Source organism: Microcaecilia unicolor, chromosome 4, assembly GCF_901765095.1.
Source record: "Microcaecilia unicolor chromosome 4, aMicUni1.1, whole genome shotgun sequence".
In the NCBI taxonomy this organism is placed as follows: domain Eukaryota; kingdom Metazoa; phylum Chordata; class Amphibia; order Gymnophiona; family Siphonopidae; genus Microcaecilia; species Microcaecilia unicolor.
In genome coordinates this window covers 83,320,861-83,339,144 of record NC_044034.1, presented here as the reverse complement: position 1 = coordinate 83,339,144, position 18,284 = coordinate 83,320,861, and the positions used below count along the sequence as shown (strand labels likewise).

General features: G+C 41.4%; 1 protein-coding gene across 2 annotated transcripts in view; it reads left to right on the top strand.

The window, feature by feature from the left end:
• SPART (spartin) overlaps nt 1-18,284 on the top strand; it is a 78,486-nt gene that overhangs the window by 11,090 nt on the left and 49,112 nt on the right. For both annotated transcript variants that reach the window (XM_030200384.1, XM_030200385.1), the window contains exons 2-3: nt 1,269-2,092; nt 4,160-4,357. In XM_030200384.1, coding sequence (XP_030056244.1) covers nt 1,271-2,092; nt 4,160-4,357 — 1,020 coding nt within the window. In that variant the 5' untranslated portion in view covers nt 1,269-1,270. The remainder of the gene's footprint in view (nt 1-1,268; nt 2,093-4,159; nt 4,358-18,284) is intronic.

Sequence of the window (18,284 nt, the reverse complement as noted above, 5' to 3'; positions counted from 1 at the left end):
AACACAGATGTCTACAATTTCTGATGTATGACTTTTTTTTAAACTTTGATTTCAGTATTTGAACCAGGAGCTTAGCCAGACCTCGGCGGGAGGGGGTCCAGAGCCTGAGGTGGAGGGGGGCACAGCTTAGCCTACCTCCTCCAGTTGTCGACCCCAACCCCTGCCAGCTGAAGTCTTCTTCAGCGCCGGTCTCTGGTGTCTTCAAAGATCTGTTTCTGTCAGTCCCGACGTCCTGCATGCACATCCTGCACGGGGCTACATACAGGACGTGCACGCAGGACGCCAGGACTGACAAAAACAGATCAGCGAAGGCGCCGGAGACCGGCGCTGAAGAAGACTTCAGCTGGCAGGAGTTGGGGACCCCCGCCAGCAAAGGTACCTGGTGGCGGGGAGGGAGGGGGGATCAAAAATGGCGGGGGAGGGTCGGCGGCAAGGAAGGGGGTGTCGAAAGTAGAGGGGGCCAGGGCTAAATCTGTGGGGACCCATGCCCCCAAGGCCCCACCTAGCTACACCCCTGATTTGAACCTTCTACAGGATCACTGTAGTGGCCCTGATATTTCTTTTCTTTGACATTCAACAGTGGAAGTCTTAATAAGCAGTGAGACCTTTAAGAAGAATAAAGATACAAACATTGTAATATGAGGAGGCATTAAGGGGCCCTTTTACCAAGCTACAGTAAAAGGGGGGCCCTGCGGTGGCATCGGTGGGTGGATTTGCCGCGCACAGAGACTCCTTTTAGCGCAGCAGGGTTTTTTGTTTTTTTAAAGAAATGGCTGTGCAGTAAGGACAAACTTGCTGTGTGGCCATTTCCTGGGGGAGCCCTTATCGCCTCTTTCGGAGGTGGTAAGGGCTCCTGCACTAACACACGGTAAAAAATGAAAAAAATATATTTCCAGTCATACCAGAAGTGGTGTGTGGTGGAGGCAGCACTGGATTGGTGCATACCAACGCCACGGTAACTCTTCTGTGGTGTTGTAAAAGGGCCCCTAAATAAGGTCAAATTAGAGATTGCATCAAAATAGGTTAAATTCCTTTGACTTCTCCTTTAACACGAGTCCTGTTTAATATCTAGAAAAGGAATTTGTGTGATCTGAAAGCTTGGGGTATTGCATCATTTTTTTGGTTCATTGAAAGTTTCTCTCAACCTGTTTCACTGTAAAATTCAATAAAATTGATCACTTTATAAAATCATCTGTGTTTTAGATACAGCTCTGAAATGTCCTGCTGTCTTGGATACTGTTACTCAAGTGTGTGTTTCTCATTTTTAGCTATGGAGGCGCAACAGGATACAGATACCAAAGAAGATGCAAAAATCAAAGCTATTAAATTGGAGTACACGAAAGCATTTATGCTTATAAATAAAGGCTTAAGTACAGATGAAGCAGGCTATAAAGAAGAAGCCAAGAATTATTATAGACAAGGGCTAGAGCATTTGCTTCGTGGAGTTAGCATACCTTCACAAGGACCCAGCTGCACTGGTTCTGACTGGGAATCTGCCAGACAGATGCAAACAAAAATGCAAGAGACATTACATAATGTGAACACTCGATTGGGTATTCTAGGGCAAAATGTTCCCACTGTGCCCACAAATCCTGCTGCCCTGAATGCCCCAACCGAGGTGTCGCGGATATATCCAGCATTGCCCCTTAAAGAGAAACCAGAAAGACCTGTGGCTCCTCCTAAAGGTTTAATTGTGCCAGATCGGCCATCTACAATAAATGGAAATTGTCCACCTCCAGGCAGAGAGCAAATTCCTGCCTTAAACCCCTCAGCACCAGTAGCTTCTGAAGTGCCTCCTGCTTATAGCCCTCAAGCTGCAGACGGACACTTTACCATATCTTACGGTACAGACTCTGGGGAATTATCACTTGTCGGTGATGAATTCTATACAAAGAATAATCAGCCACCTGTTTTAGAAAGCCTAGGGGTAGACGCCGAAGAGCTGATTCTAATTCCACAGGGAGTGCAGATCTTTTTTGTGACTCATGATGGCCAGGTCAGTGCACCTTCATATCCTGGTTATCTCCGAATTGTGAAGTTCATGGATACCACCAGTGAACTGGCCCAGAATAGGCCTCCTGCATTTCTTCAGGTAAGAACTGAACTGGCATTTTATGCATGGCTTTTTTGTTTGTTTGTTTTTTTGTTTTCCAGGATGTACTTTTCGCCCCCTTTTTTTCATGGGTTTGTGCAGTAAATTTTAGTGACATGTCAAAAATAGCAAGCTATGCAGGTATCCCTTTTATATGAATGGTAAAGGGGTACTAGAGTATGCAAACATTTCCTTAAAACCAAAAGAGAACAAATGGTCAACTGAGCATTGTCCAGCAAGTCATGGAGACAAGCTGCAAGGCTGCAATTGAAAGGTATCGGAGACAGAAAGCAAAACTGGTGTGTGCTGCAGACTTAAAGTGTTTTAGTCTGTATTTTCCCTGAGTACAGAGACAGAGCTACTGTTTGGACATGTTCTGGCTACAAAGAGGATTAATAGCTATGATGGCAAAATATGCAGTTGGGGAGGGAGTCGGTAAGGATGGAAAATGATGAGTATGTATTTGATAATGGAGATTAGATGCACATACTCTACATGTCATTCTCTAAGTTACCAAATTTGTGAAGACTTTTTCCAGTGAAAGTATACCTTTATACTTCCAGCTCAATCAAAGCCAGGACTGGGATCTAGTATAATATAATGCGTTTTGGAGTTTTTGCCTCCACCCCCCTTGATTTGTATCTCTGCCCATTATCCAATGTATAACAATGCTTCATTGTTACACTTTGGATAATAAACATGTTTTGATCACCTTGAAGATGGTGGTTGGCTGCTTCCACTCTTGTGGACTCCCTTTGATTACCTGTGGAAGATTTTGTTTTGCTTGTATCTCTGCCCAACACATCCAGTCTAATCATTGTACTAACCATGCACTGGGACCCCCATCTAGTTATGAGCACTGAATCTGGCCACCAGGTGTTAAGACTTAAACAGTGGCCGTTGCTTTCTGTCCTCTTTGGAACTGTGAAGCTTGCTTCTGCAGCAGCCTCAGCCTTAGAGAATGACATGGGGACAAGGTTTGTCTCCGTCCCGTCCTCGCAGGCCCTGTCCCCGCAGGTTCTGTCCCCGTCCCAGCCCTGTCCTCTTCTGCAGAAGCCTCGAACAATTATGATTTTATATTTAAATCTTTTTATTAAAGTATAAAAAGAAACAATATGCTGTGCAGCTATTGTTTATAAATTACAAGTAGAAAACATTAATAACAACAAGCAGCTATAATAACCCTTCTTACCACCACCCTCTACCCTTCCAACCCCAACAATAGCTGATTTCTACTACCCTAAGGAATCCTAATCCACCCTGATAAAATGTCCAGGGATACAAAATACAGCCCATTCTTTATGCCCTAGAAGGGAGAAATATGACCTATGAAGCCCTGTTATGAATTTTTAATATGTGGATTAATAATAAGTCATCAACAATCTCAGGATTCAGACTAGCTCTTCTGTATTCCACAGGCCTTCCTGCAATAAAATATGTTTTCTTAGAAGATGTGCTGGTAGCATGACGTACAGGATCCCCCAAAGCAATCTAATATCGTTGTCTGCATCACTGAAACATTTAATAACAGTCAAGTTCATTAACAGGCTTCAAGGTAGAAAATGACACAGGGACAAAGTTTGTCCCCATCCCCGCCCCCGCAAGCTCTGTCCCCGTGTCATTCTCTACTCAGCCCCAGCCTCTCAAATCAAACCAGGAACCTTATGCATGGCAATACAAAGCACTTTTTCACCTTAGCCACAGGTGCTTTTAGATTTTATCATCCTGCTGGTCAGATGGGTGCACAATTGTATAGGCTTGAAAAGAATGATGAAGCTTCACCTCTAATTCTAGGTTTTCTGAAAAGGACCAAACTGTAGCATACTGATGACAAACTGATTTGAATATTCGGGTACAAAGAACATCTGACCTTTGACAGTTTGCTTTCTTATAATAGCCCATTTTAAAAGCTTAGAAGTACTTGTGTTGTATAGTTAGTGCAGAAGTTGTCTGATGTACAGTAGCTGCTGCATGTTTGACCATTATTTATAAAAGTGCAACTTTTTTTTCAGAATAAGTAGGACAAAAAGTCTCTAAACAAAATAGCCACCTCTCTTCCTTTTCCAGGTTTGTGATTGGCTGTATCCTCTCATGCACACACAGTCGCCTGTTCTGCATTGCAGCACGGGAGTGTACATGTTCCCTGACATGATGTCACAGATCCCGGGATCCTATGTAGGAGTAGTACTATCTGCAGAGCTTCTAGCAGCAGATCAAGAACTCTTCGAGGACCTACTAAGGCAGATGTGTGACCTTAGAGTTCAGGTAAGGCTTGTTGTGCTGTTTTTATCTTTAGAAGATAAGAATATCACCTGAGTACTTTGAACAAGTTGTTAATGTCAAAAGAAGTCTTCCTTTTCATCCTACTAAACCAGTCCAAACAAATGTGTTGTGTCCCCTTACCAGCAGAGGGAGGTAGAGAAATTGAATTCTTCCAGTGGGGATGCAAATAGGTGGCACAGTTGAGAATTAAGGGGACCTTTACTAAGCTGTGTTAGGCGCTAACATGCGTTAAAGCTTCCTGTATTAGTTGTGCCGTCTGTGTGTGCTAACTGCACATTAAGGGCTTGATTCTATATATGGTGCCTAAAATTAACATGTGTTAGACAATTATGCCTAAGTGTATTCTAAATAACTGCACATACATCTACGCGCGGTATTTAGAATACGCTTAGGTGTAATTCATGCGACTAAATCTGCGCTCGTCCATTTACACCATCACAAAGCTGATGTAAATCCCTGCGTGTAGATTTATGCGCACTGGCCCATATTTTATAACAACGCATGTAGATTTTGGAATGCCCGTGAAATGCCCCTTTTTGCCCTCACACGTTAGAATTTAGGCGCAGTACATTAGAAAATACGCTTAGAAATGTACGCGTGTAAATTCTAATTTTTGCCAATTAGTGCTTCTCATTATTGCTTGTTAAGATCTGTTAACAACGCTTAACAGCTTGTTAAAACAATCTACGCGTGTAGTTATAGAATACACCTAGATTTACACACACTACATAGAATCTGAGGGTAAATGGTTAGCATACAGTTAACATGTGAGCTGTTGCCACCTCGGTAAATCTTATGCGCTAATTTTTTTTTTAAATGGCCATGTGCTAATGCAAAAATTAGTGCACAGCCATATATTCAAGAAATTGAAAAAAAGCCCTTTTTTTTGTTTGCTTTTTTGCACATGCTAGAAATGGGCTTAGCACAAAGGAAAGTCCTGTGTTAGGGTGCACTAACTCCTGGATTCTATATAGTGCGCCTAGAGATCCACGCCAAATCTAGGCAGATTCTATAACAATGTGAGTAACTTAATTGACTTAACAACCTACTCAGCATTGATGACAGCACTAAACAAACAATTCTTCCCGAGGGAAACATTTCGCAACCTAATACAATCAATGGTACTAAGCCATGTAGACTACTGCAGTGGAATTTATGCGGGATGCAAAGAACAAACATTAAAGAAACTTCAGACCACTCAGGACATGGCAGCTAGGCTTATCTTCGGAAAAACGCGATTTGAAAGCGCAAAGCCCCTCCGCAAAAAACTACACTGGCTCCCAATCAAAGAACGCATTGCTTTCAAAGTCTGCACTGTGGTTCACAAAATTATCTAAGGTGAAGCCCCGGGATACATGACAGACTTGATAGACCACGTACCTAAATCTGCACTACCCAAGCTGCCAAGGACTCAAATGCAAATCAACTTACGCATCCAGCTTCTCCTACATAAGCACACAACTGTGGAACGCATTACCAAAGGCCTTGAAAACTACGTACGACCACCTAAACTTCTGGAAAAAACTAAAAACTAACCTGTTTAAAAAGGCATACCCTACCAAACCAACATAAATGCCTGATCTCTGCAACACAACAAAACTAAAGTATGTAATGGGCATAACACAACTCTTCCGTTGTACGATTCCCTAATGTGGCTGTACCACATGAACTTTATCTTACCACAACATCACTTTGTATTTGTTTACACCGGAATCTGCAAACGCCTCTCTGGTACTATGTAAGCCACATTGAGCCTACAAATAGGTGGGGAAATGTAGGATACAAATGTAACAAATAAATAATGAGCACTAATTGGCAATAATTAGAATTTATGCGTACAACTCACTAAGCGTATTCTGTAACAAACTGCGCCTATTTCTAATGCACCGCAGTTCAAAAGGGGCATGGCTATGAGTGGGGAAATGGGCGTTTTGTGGGCGTTTTACAATTTACACGCACAGTTATAAACTATGTACCAGTGCTTGTAAATCTATGCGCAAGGATTTAGGCCACGTGTTGTTTTAGGCGTATTCTATATATTGTGTTTAATTGCAGGTGCCGCTTATAGAATACACTTAGGCGGAAATCTTTACCATGCGGATTTTTTAGGCACCATATATAGAATCTGGTCTTTAAGCCCATTTGCTTGTGCAACTTTTAATGTACATTCACACATTCCTCAATTGGAACTACCTGAAAAGAGGTAGCAGAACTGGCATTCTGATTGGATGGCTTCACAGTTCAATTTTTTTTTTATTTTAAACAAAATTGTTCATGAAACACTTCTAACTTGTTTATGAAACTGACACAAAGACGCACAGAGAGACATTAATGAGGGACACAGAAGAAATTGTGTGACATGGTTTGTCTCTTGAAAAATTAACGAAACGGAGGTGCTCTATTGAGCAAACCTGTGCAAACAGCACATCTATAAAGATAAGTACCTCTGCTTCCCTTAAGAAAAGAATTGTCAAAAATTTGAAAAGAGGATTGAAGAAAGATATATAGAGATAAAGGATCAAGCAAATAGTAAACAAAAATAAAAAGGTTCTTTTTTTGGAGGTTTTTAAGGCTGATAAAGAAGCCCGCCTGGCAAACTGCAAAAGCAAAGAATTAGCCGAGAATCTGAAACCTTTTCCTCTTAGAAATAAAGGATTGTTAAATGCAAAACCAGAAGAACGCAACTTGTTTCTAGTAGATTTAGAAGTATTTTAAACAAAAAAAAATTAAAGGATGAATTGTGTAGCCTGCTGCATGACACTTCTCCTCCCTCTATGCAGAGAGCAGACATAACAGTCCTACACAATGAGTGGAAGGATGCATCACTTTTGTGGATCTTAATAGACCAGTTTCCCCGTTAAATGTTACTATAAAGGTCTTCCAGAAAAAAAAGCACAAAGGGCTGTCAAGAATGGAACAAGTGGACTTTATTAATGACCCGACACAGGCCGTGCCTTAGGGGTCAATTCTTAAAACCCGGAGATGAAGTTCCTGAGGCGGAGCGGAACGCCAGGAAAAGGAGCCAAACGTTTTACTGTCGAGGAAGAAAGCAGAAATCTGTTGCACTGTCACTGACAGCAAAGGTTAAAGGCTATGAAAACCCAACCGCACCAGCCTGCCCTGCCTTCTGCTGGAGACAGAGCAATACTGGGAGAACTCCCATGCTGCATAAGCCTATATACAGAATGCAACCCAGTGTTGCTCTCTGCCTCTGCCTGTTGGAAGGAGTAGCTGTAGCTGGCCTACAAGTCTGGACTATCTGGCAGGTACAAAAAAGAATAACATGCTAATGAAGCAAAGTTTGCTTGGTGAAGGTGCTTATTTTTCAATTTACTTGTGTTCTTCCATATAGTTCAGAAATACATAAACAATTAATTTCAGTGAAAATTTGTTCATAGCTGCTGTGTTCCTTTCTTCGCTGCCCGTACAAACGGGAAACCCTCTTTCACCCTTTCCAGAGACATTTTTATACTTAACACTTCTGTTTTATCCATACTGACTCAAAACACCACTACGGCCCCAAAACTCTCAAGCTCTGAGAGGACTATGGGCAGCAATAGTATCAGGTAGGCCACATACAGCAAGCTCTGTGTGTTCCCTCTTGCCTCCCCATTCATGTCCCCATTACGCCTGATCTGTGCTGCCAATGAATCTACAGTAAGGGCAAATAAAAAGGTGAAAGTGAACACATCTGTTGGATATCCTGCCCTAGGCTAAAGGGATCTGAACATCCACCATTTACCTTAACACAGGCTTCTGGCCCATTGTACAATTTTTTATCCCATGCTATAAAACTCATTCCTAACCCCATATCTGCCATCATTGCAAACAAAAATTCCAACTCCTTCTTAGCGTCAATGCCTAGAAACATAACTGGCTGTCTCCTTGTTGAGCCAGCCACATTCGATGTAATGACCTCTTGATACTACCAGCACATTACAAATTCCACCAGACCTGAATCAGATCAGGCAAAACCCCTGCTAACCTGAAAGCTAATATTTTTGTTAAGACCTTTATAGTACATTTTGAAATGCTGCAGCGTTTGTGGAGAACAGAGGCTCTCAACAATTGTTGGCTCTTTCTGCAAATAATGTGATGGGGAAGTGTGCTGTGCTCTGTGGAGTTCTGATGTCCATACTCCACTTTAAAAGATAAGATCAAGTTTAAGGCCTTGTCCTTCACTCCTACTGCCCTCAGCAAACAAACGTTTTTTTTTCAGGGCTGCTTTTTCCTCTGAGAAGGGTGTGCTGCTTTTGTTTTTATACCCCTGTGGTATTATCTCTATCATATATTCTCCTTTCTTCTCTCCTTTTTTTTTTTAGCAAAATACTTTTTATTGAAGATAAACTTCCTTATAGACCGTACAATATCACTTGCCTTTCCAGTGTTAGTTCAAGGCAAGGAACAGTACACAATGAACAATTTAAATAGTGTACACCAAAAACAAGAATATATATACACTTTAAATATTTAATCAAACGTATTATTTTGTATGTGAACAGTTATAGATATGATGCTGCCCTAGGTGGACTCATCCAAAAACCAAACACTGATATTTACAAACTGACCATTGGAACATTATGAATAAAGAGAAGCAGTAAAACCAGTCCGGGAAAAATATAACCAACAAAACTTGAAAGATCAGCTGTTAAAACAGCTCTTTTGGTAACTGTTCTCATAAGGATGGGGTTGGACTAAAAATGCCTGATCACATGTTTGTTTATTATTATTCTTTCCAACCCAGTCGGAAAGAATTGTATATAGAAAAGGGGTTGAGAATGTGTGTGTGTCTAGAGCAAAATAACTCTCTCTGAAAATTTAACAGAATGGGATGAAACTTGGTATGGGAGGGAAACCAGCGAAAAGACGTATTAAGCTAAGCCAGGTTGGACCGGGGGTTCCACAAAAATGTTTCGTCAAAAAATGGCCCAAGATACAACAACAAAGAAACCCACCAAGAGCCTTCAGAAACAGGACACTTCCTTTAATTGTAAACATCAATTTTCCAAGATGGACTCATCTTTGAAAATTGATGTTTACAGTTAAAGGAACTGTGTCTCGTTTCTGAAGGCTCTTGGTGCTTTTTTTTTTTTTTTTGTATTTTGGACTTGTTCTGAACTTTGGACCCTCTCTGTGCTGTTTTATTCCTCAAGAAATGGCCCAGTTCATTTCTGTGAGAGGAGTTCCAACAGTACAGTGAAACACAATAGTTGAGGAATTCCTCCTTTACACACTGCCTCACCTACCCCCCCCCCCCCCCCCCCCCCAAACTAGTCACTAACCGAAAACTTCCTCCATCTCCTGTAAGTACTATCCTGTAAACTGCACCAGCTGCATTACAACACAAAACTCATACAAGCACACATAGAGAGATTGCAAAGAATTCTTCAAGCCATGCCTTTTGTGTTTTCCTTATTTAGTTTGTCTTTCTGTCATATTCCTTCTTTAAAGCAATCTCTTAATTCAAGGATCAGGCCAGAAGGTGCAAAGTTAACTAGTGTTTAAAGTAGGAGGCATGCAGATAATGATAAGTCATAAAAACTAATAAATCTTAAAGTGGATACGAGAAGCCGTTGGTAACCAGTGGAGCTTCTTCAGGATCAGTTTATTATCCTGGTCGAAAGGTTAACAGGGCAGGCTGCAGCATTGTGAACCAATTTACAGTTTTTTGTATACTTCCTTAGGCAGTCCAAGTGCGTTGCAGTAATTGATATGTGCAGTTAATGAGAGCGTGAATAATTGGCTCGTATTTTGCTTGTTCAAAGAAAGTTGAATTTGACAAAGGTTTTTGAGTTGCACAAAGAATTGCTTAGAGAGAGATGAAATCAAGTTCCATAGGTTAGTCATGCCATGTCTTATCAAACAAGATTCAGTGGCACTGTATCTATCATCTTTTACTCTTTGTGGCATTGGAAGCACTTCAGCAGTGGATATGAGGAATGAACAACTTAATATAAGATGAGTTCCTGTTTTTCAGAAAATCTGGATTTTGTACTTGGAACAAAAATATATGAACATTCTGCTTTGCTGTGATGATAGAGAACAGTGACCATTGAATTTGATTTGGTCACACTGTAGTTTCTGAGCACTTAAAAAAAATGAGATATGTGATATTTTCATAAAAATAAAAAAAAGTTGAATTTTTTTGATAGAGAAGAAAATTAGTGAAACATGAGGCTTGTGTGATAAATTTTATCAGTTGCCTCGGGATTGTTTTTTTTTTTTTTTTTAGATAGATTTGTATATCCCAGATTTGGTTTTTGATGTCTTATCAAAAGATACTCAGATCTACCTTTTTTTTTTTTGTTTTGTAAACCCTCAAAACCTCTGCTTTAGTGTTCAGTTTTAACTTATTCAAACCCATCCACTCTAATTTTGCTTTTTGACAGGAATTCAATTTATTTATAACTTCAGGTTGCTATGGCATTGGTGTTTCAAAAGGCTGAACATCATCTGCAAAAATATTTAATCTTAGCATAGTGCATTAATTTCCCTAAGCAATGAAGATACAGAATGGCAAATAGAAAATCAAATCTTGTATACCGCTAATATCCCCTTTCCAGGGTTCAGTGTGGTTTACATTCTAGGTGAGATAAAAGCTGATAATGTTAGTATGAAGTATGAGAACGATTAGAGACCATTGGTGTAATGCATGAGACCAAAACATTATAGGAAAGGATAGTGGATGATGATTCTAAGAGGTAGAAGTCAATGGATTGTTATGAAGCAGTCTTTGGGAAGAGAAAGATTCTTAGCCTCTTCCTGAAGCTATGTAGCTGTTTTCTGTTCTGATGGCAATAGAGAGTTCCATATTTTAACTCCAAGTACAGGGAATAGAGAGCTGAAAATTTTCTGATTTCGAATTGTCTCTTGAAACGGTGACGGTAGTATCAATTGTTCTTTCAGTCTGTTAGACTGGACCAAACGTAGTGAAGCGGTCTTAGTAGTTCAGAGGTGAAACCCTGTAAGATTTGAAAAAACTAAACAAGCAGCTTTGAACCTGAGTTTTTCTGCTATGGGAAACCAATGCAGTTTACGATGAGTTGAAACATTAGTATTTCTATTCAATCTGTATATTAGTCTAGCAGCAGAGCCTTGTAGGCCACTAAATCATAAAGGCTGAGAGAGATGAGCATTTTATGTAGCCTCCCTTTTGAGAGAGATTTAAACCAAGATAGTTCTGTGCCCTCCAACCCCCAGCTATGATCAGTGACCATGAAAGTTTGGTCCATAGTGTCAGATATCACTATTAAATCTGGAAGAAATAATAGAGGGTTATTTAGCCTTGTCTAGCTTTCGACAGAGATCATTTACTAGTGCTACCAGAGCTGTCTCAATGCTGTGTTTTAGAACTAATCCAGACTGGAAATTTATCATGCTTCAAAATAAGCAGTAACTATAGTTGAGCAGCCAAGGCACATTCAATCAGTTTCCCTAGAAGGGAATGTTGTATATGGTCTGTTCTCTGGTTCACCCATACCTGAAATACAGGATGAACCAACAGCTTCACCAATATGTCTAGCAAAAGTCCTCCTTCTTAGAGATATTTACTATTAATTCAATTGCTTCAATTTACACCCATGGAAAAATTCATTAGTTTGTTTCTGAACTTCCTCTCTCTGACTTCGTGAGAGTTGATTTCAAAAAGGTCTAGTATAACTAAGTCCTATGCCTTGCTTTAGTTAATGGAATCACATTCAGGGATGGAAGATCTAACAGACCTAGCTGAGAAGAGCTAAGCGAATGAACACCTTTATATACAACCAGCTAGATAGCATGGTAACCCTTTTGTACACAGTTTTATATCAGTCTTGCACATTAATCTGTGAACATTGTGATTAACATGTTATTTAGTAGTCACAGTTATACAATTAATCACACTACAATGTGTCTGTCAATCTCTCCCTCCCCTCCCCGGAAGGTCCAGCATCTGCCCCGCCACTCCCTTCCCTGTCACTATTGAAGGAACCATGAATTCTGTACCTTACAGAAAATTCTTAAGGACAGTGTCTGGTCATCTGTCCGTGAGCTGAACCTAAAACACAATTGCAACAAGACAGTGATCTAAAACAGAAAAGCAAGTCTATATCTGAATGGTTGAGGAGAAACAAAATTAAAATCCTTACTTGAACACAATAGAGATGCTGTGGCAGGACGTGAAATGAGCAGTTTATGAACGAAAACCTACAAATGTGTCTGAATTAGCCCTTTCTTTGAAGAACCGCTTTAAGATTTAAATTATAGTGTTTGGTTTCTAGTGGAATCTGATTGTTTAATCAAATTGAATATCAGACTGTATCATTGCTGGCCCCACCCAGAGAACTTTTTTTTGCTACCGCACCTTTCAGACACTGGGACTTATAGTCCCACCCACCCCAGGATTTAACCAGTCATATATAGACAAGCCAAAAATCATTAACTTTACTCCTCAGTCACACACAGGCAATCTTGCAGACTGTTAGCCCTATCATATTACACTTGTTAATACCCATTGCAACCAATCAAGATGACTTTTATTCTCTGTAATAATTGTGGTGCTTTATTTCCAAAGCAAACCATCTGGAGACTTAAGGCTTGTCCTATCTGTCTTCAGCTTGCTAGTTTAAAACAGGAGCTCAGTAAACTAAAGCAAGAATTGGATGCACTTAAAGCAGCTTGTATGACTGCACAGAATCATACCAACTTCTCACCACTACCTCAAAGGATAAAACCACCTAAGAATAGATGGTTCACAGTAGGCTCAGTAAGTCTACGTTATGTAGCACAGAAGCATCTGCGCGCACAAGTGTTGCCCCTACAGAATTCTTTTGCTCCATTACAGCACTGTGATGTCCATGAAAATAGAACTGAGGCAGAACAAAAAGCGGTGAAGGTGGAACAAAAAGTAATGAAGGTGCCCAAAGAGAAAAGTTACCCCCATAGCACTAACATTGAAACCTATACCAAGAAACTGTTGCTACTAGGGGATTCCATCATCAGAGGCATTAACTTTGAAACACAGTTCAAGGGGCCATGCAAAGTGAAATGCCTTCCAGGCTCCTCAGCTACCAGGAGTACCAAGCAAATAAAGTCTATAATCAGAGAAGAAACTAAGGAGACAAACACTGATGTTGTTATCCACCTGGGAACAAATGACTTGCAGTAATACCCCACTTGCAGTACAGAGAGCTTTTCAGGAGCTGGGGGAGGGGTTAAAACCTTTGGTATAAACAATAGCTTTTTCTGAAGTACTACCTACCTTTGGAAAGGGAGAGAAAAGATTGTGAAGTACTGAAAATTTCAATAGCTGACTCGAAGCCTGGTGTCACAAAGAAGGTTTTAGGTACATAGGAGGATGGGGCAATACATAGAAAAACAAAGACTATATTGTAATGACAGGCTGCATCTCACTGTGGCAGGAAAAAAAGTCCTTGGGGAGAAATTTAGACAATATGCTTGTAGGCATTTAAACTAGATGGCAGGGGTGGCATATGGAGTCAGGCCACTTCAAGTGATCACCCCCAGCTAAAGACAAAATGTGACACTAGAAAAGAAAGCAATGAAAACAACATTAAATTACTTATCAACACAGCGGAAAGTGAGACTAAACAAAAAACTAAACAGATGACAAAAATGCCTCTGAAATGTAGATGGAAGGTGATGACCACAAATGCTTGCAGTCTAAGAAGCAAAAATCATGACCTGCATGCCCTGATGTTAGAGGCAGACTTAGATGTTGTTGCAATCACGGAGACATGGCTCAATGATTCCCATGAATGGGATGCGAACATACTAGGCTATAATCTATTTAGGAAGGATAGAGACGGTCGTAAAGGTGGAGGAGTAGCTCTGTATGTGAGAAATGATATCGCAGCGACTGAAATGACAGGGGCCTGGGGAAAGGAAGAAGCGATATGGATCACCTTAAAAACAGATGACGGAACCTCTGACCACATGGGTGTTGTGGAGGAGTGGCCTAGTGGTTAGGGTGGTGGACTTTGGTCCTGGGGAACTGAGGAACTGAGTTCGATTCCCGGCACAGGCAGCTCCTTGTGACTCTGGGCAAGTCACTTAACCCTCTATTGCCCCATGTAAGCCGCATTGAGCCTGCCATGAGTGGGAAAGCGCGGGGTACAAATGTAACAATCAGTCTACAGACCTCCTACACAATCGGAGGAACTAGATAAAGATCTGGTCACAGATATCCATAAGTTGGGAAAGAAAAGAGAGGTGCTGTTGCTGGAAGATTTCAATCTGCCAGATGTGGATTGGAAAGTTCCATCTGTGGAATCAGAAAAAAGTAGAGAAATCGTGGATGCTTTTCAAAGTGCTCTACTCAGACAAATGGTGATGGAACCTATGAGAGAGGGAGCGAAGCTGGATCTGGTGTCAAATGTCCGAGTGGGTGCCCACCTGGGCAGCAATGACCATCAAACAGTTTGGTTTGATATAACAGCTGAAGTTGGGGGCAGCCACTCATGGATTTCAAGCATGCTGACTTTAGTAAAATGGGGGCATACCTGAGGAAGGAGCTGATGGGCTGGGGGAACATACGAGAAATGGAAAGGCAGTGGTCCAGGCTGAAAGAAGCTATAAATATGGCCACAAACCTTTATGTAAGGAGAGTAAATAAAAGCAAGAGAAAAAGGAAACCGATATGGTTCTCCAAGCAAGTGGCTGAGGAAATAAAGGCTAAAGAGTTGGCATTCATGAAGTATACTACTTCTACTACTACTACTATTAAACATTTCTATAGCGCTACTAGATTTACGCAGCGCTGTACAAATTAACATGAAAAGACAGTCCCTGCTCAACAGAGCTTACAATCTAAATTGGACAGACGAACAGACAGCTAGGGGTGGGGAAATTGCAGTGGTAGGGGTGATAAGTGAGGGTGTTGAGTAAGAGAGTCATGGTTAGGAGTCGAAAGCAGTAGCAAAGAGGTGGGCTTTAAGCCTAGACTTGAAGACAGCCAGAGACTGAGCCTGACGTACTGGCTCAGGGAGTCTATTCCAGGCATAGGGAGTAGCGAGATAGAAGGAACGGAGCCGGGATTATACAGAAAAGTATACAGAAAAACTCAAGAAGCGGAACACAGAGGAATACTGGATGAAACTGAAAGAAGCCAAGAGAGAGAGAGAGACTTCTGGCGAAAGCGGAAGAACAAATGGCTAGAAATGTAAAGAGGGGCGACAAAAATTTCTTCAGGTATATTAGTGAAAGGAGGAAGACTAAAAATGAAATTATGAGACTGAAAGATGCTGCGAAGCACTGTGTGGATAATGATGAAGGAAAAGCAAATTTGCTAAACAAATACTTTTTCTTTTTTCACTGAAGAAAATCCTGGAGAAGGACCACCATTGATTGGCAAAAGTATGTATGAGAATGGAGCGAGTGTGTATGAACAACTTGAAAATCAAAAGTGGACAAAGCCATGGGACCAGACGAGATCCACCCCAGGATATTGAGGGAGCTCAGAGAGGTTCTGGCGGGTTCTCTTAAAGATTTGTTTAATAGATCCTTGGAGACGGGAGAGGTTCCGTGGGATTGGAGAACAGCGGATGTGGTCCCTCTTCACAAAAGTGGTGATAGGGAAGAAGCTGGAAACTACAGGCCGGTAAGCCTCACTTTGGTTATTGGAAAAGTAATGGAAGCGATAGTGAATTTCCTGGAAGCCAATAAGTTGCAAGATCCGAGACAACGTGGTTTTACCAAAGGTAAATCATGCCAAACGAATCTCATTGAATTCTTTGACTGGGTGACCGGAGAATTGAATCAGGAATGTGCTTTAGATGTAATTTACTTAGATTTCAGCAAAGCTTTTGACACGATTCCCAACAGGAGGCTCTTGAATAAACTTGACAGGCTGAAGATAGGACCCGACATGGTGAACTGGATTAGGAACTGGTTGACAGACGCCAAAGGGTGGTGGTAAATGGAATTCACTCGGATGAGGGAAAGGTGAGTAGTGGAGTGCCTCAGGGATCGGTGCTGGGGCCTGTTCTGTTCAATATATTTGTGAGTGACATTGCCGAAGGGTTAGAAGGTAAAGTTTGCCTTTTTGCGAATGTCACCAAGATTTGTAACAGAGTGGACACCCCGGAGGACTGGAAAACATGAAAAAAGTTCTGCAGAAGCTAGAAGAATGGTCTAATGTTTGGCAATTAAAACTCAATGCAAAGTGATGCACTTAGGGAGTAGAAATCCATGGGAGGAGACATATGTGTTAGGCGGTGAGAGTCTGATATGTACAGATGGGGAGAGGGATCTTGGGGTGATAGTGACTGAGGATCTGAAGGCGACGAAACAGAATGACAAGGCGGTGGCCATAGCCAGAAGGTTGCTAAGCTGTATAGACAGAGGTGTGACCAGCAGAAGAAAGGAGGTGTTGATGCCCCTGTACAAGTTGTTGGTGAGGCCCCACCTGGAGTATTGTGTTCAGTTTTGGAGGCCGTATCTTGCTAAGGATGTAAAAAAAACATTGAAGCGGTACAAAGAAAAGCTACAAAAGTGGTATGGGATTTGCGTTACAAAACGTATGAGGAGAGACTTGCTGACCTGAACATGTATACCCTGGAGGAAAGGAGGAACAGGGGTGATATGATGCAGACGTTCAAATATTTGAAAAGTATTAATCCGCAAACAAACTTGTTCCAGAGACGGGAAGGCGGTAGTACTAGAGGACATGAAATGAGGTTGAAGGGGCACACTCAAGAAAAATGTCAGGAAGTATTTTTTCACAGAGAGAGTGGTGGATACTTGGAATTCCCTCCCGCGGGAGGTGGTGGATTTCAAAAATGCGTGGGATAAACATAAAGGAATCCTGTTCAGAAGGAATGGATCCTCAGAAGCTTAGCGGAATTGGGTGACAGCACCGGTGGTTGGGAGGCGGGGCTAGTACTGGGCAGACTTCTACGGTCTGTGCCCTGAAAATGGTGGATACAAATCATGGCCAGGTATACATATAAATTACATTTCAGGAGATCATTAAAGACCTACTTATTCAGAAAAGCATTCCCCACCGACCTAACTTAGATGCCTCATCCCTGCAACACAGCAAAACCATAGATTGTACTGGACATTAAATATTCCTTCCTATTATCTATCCCAATGTACCAGACGATACTATCCTTACCCGACCCTAATACCAAATTGTATTTGTTTCCATACCGGACTTGGCGATCGCCTGTGTGGTATTATGTAAACCACATTGAGCCTGCATATAGGTGGGAAAATGTGGGATACAAATGTAACAAATAAATAAAGTAGCGGATACAAGTTTATCTTGTTGGACAGACTGGATGGACTGTACAGGTCTTTTTTCTGCCGTCACCTACTATGTTACTATCAGGCTTATTTTCGAAAGAGAAGGGTACCCATCTTTCGACACAAATCGGAAGATGGGCGTCCTTCTCACAGGGTCGCCCAAATCGGCATAATCAAAATCCGATTTTGGGCGCCCTCAACTGCTTTCCGTCACGGGGACGACCAAAGTTCACGGGTCATGTCGGAGGCGTAGCGAAGGCAGGACTGGGGCGTGCCTAACACATGGGCGTCCTCAACCGATAATGGAAAAAAAAAGGGCGTCCCTGATGAACACTTGGACGACTTTACCTGGTTATTTTTTTTCTTACGACCAAGCCACAAAAATGTGCCCTAAATGACCAGATGACCACCGGAGGGAATCGGGGATGACCTCCCATTACTCCCCCAGTTGTCACTAACCCCCTCCCACCCTCAAAAAAACTTCTTTAAAATATTTTTTCCATCTACCTTCTCAAATCTGCTTCCAATCGCTTCTTAGTAGACCTCTCATCGTACTTAAACTACATGCTCCAACAAGGCCATTTTCCTGAAGAATATGGCAACATATTACTCACTGTAATATTCCGGAATAAGTAGGATCTATTTTCAATAATACTGTCACTCT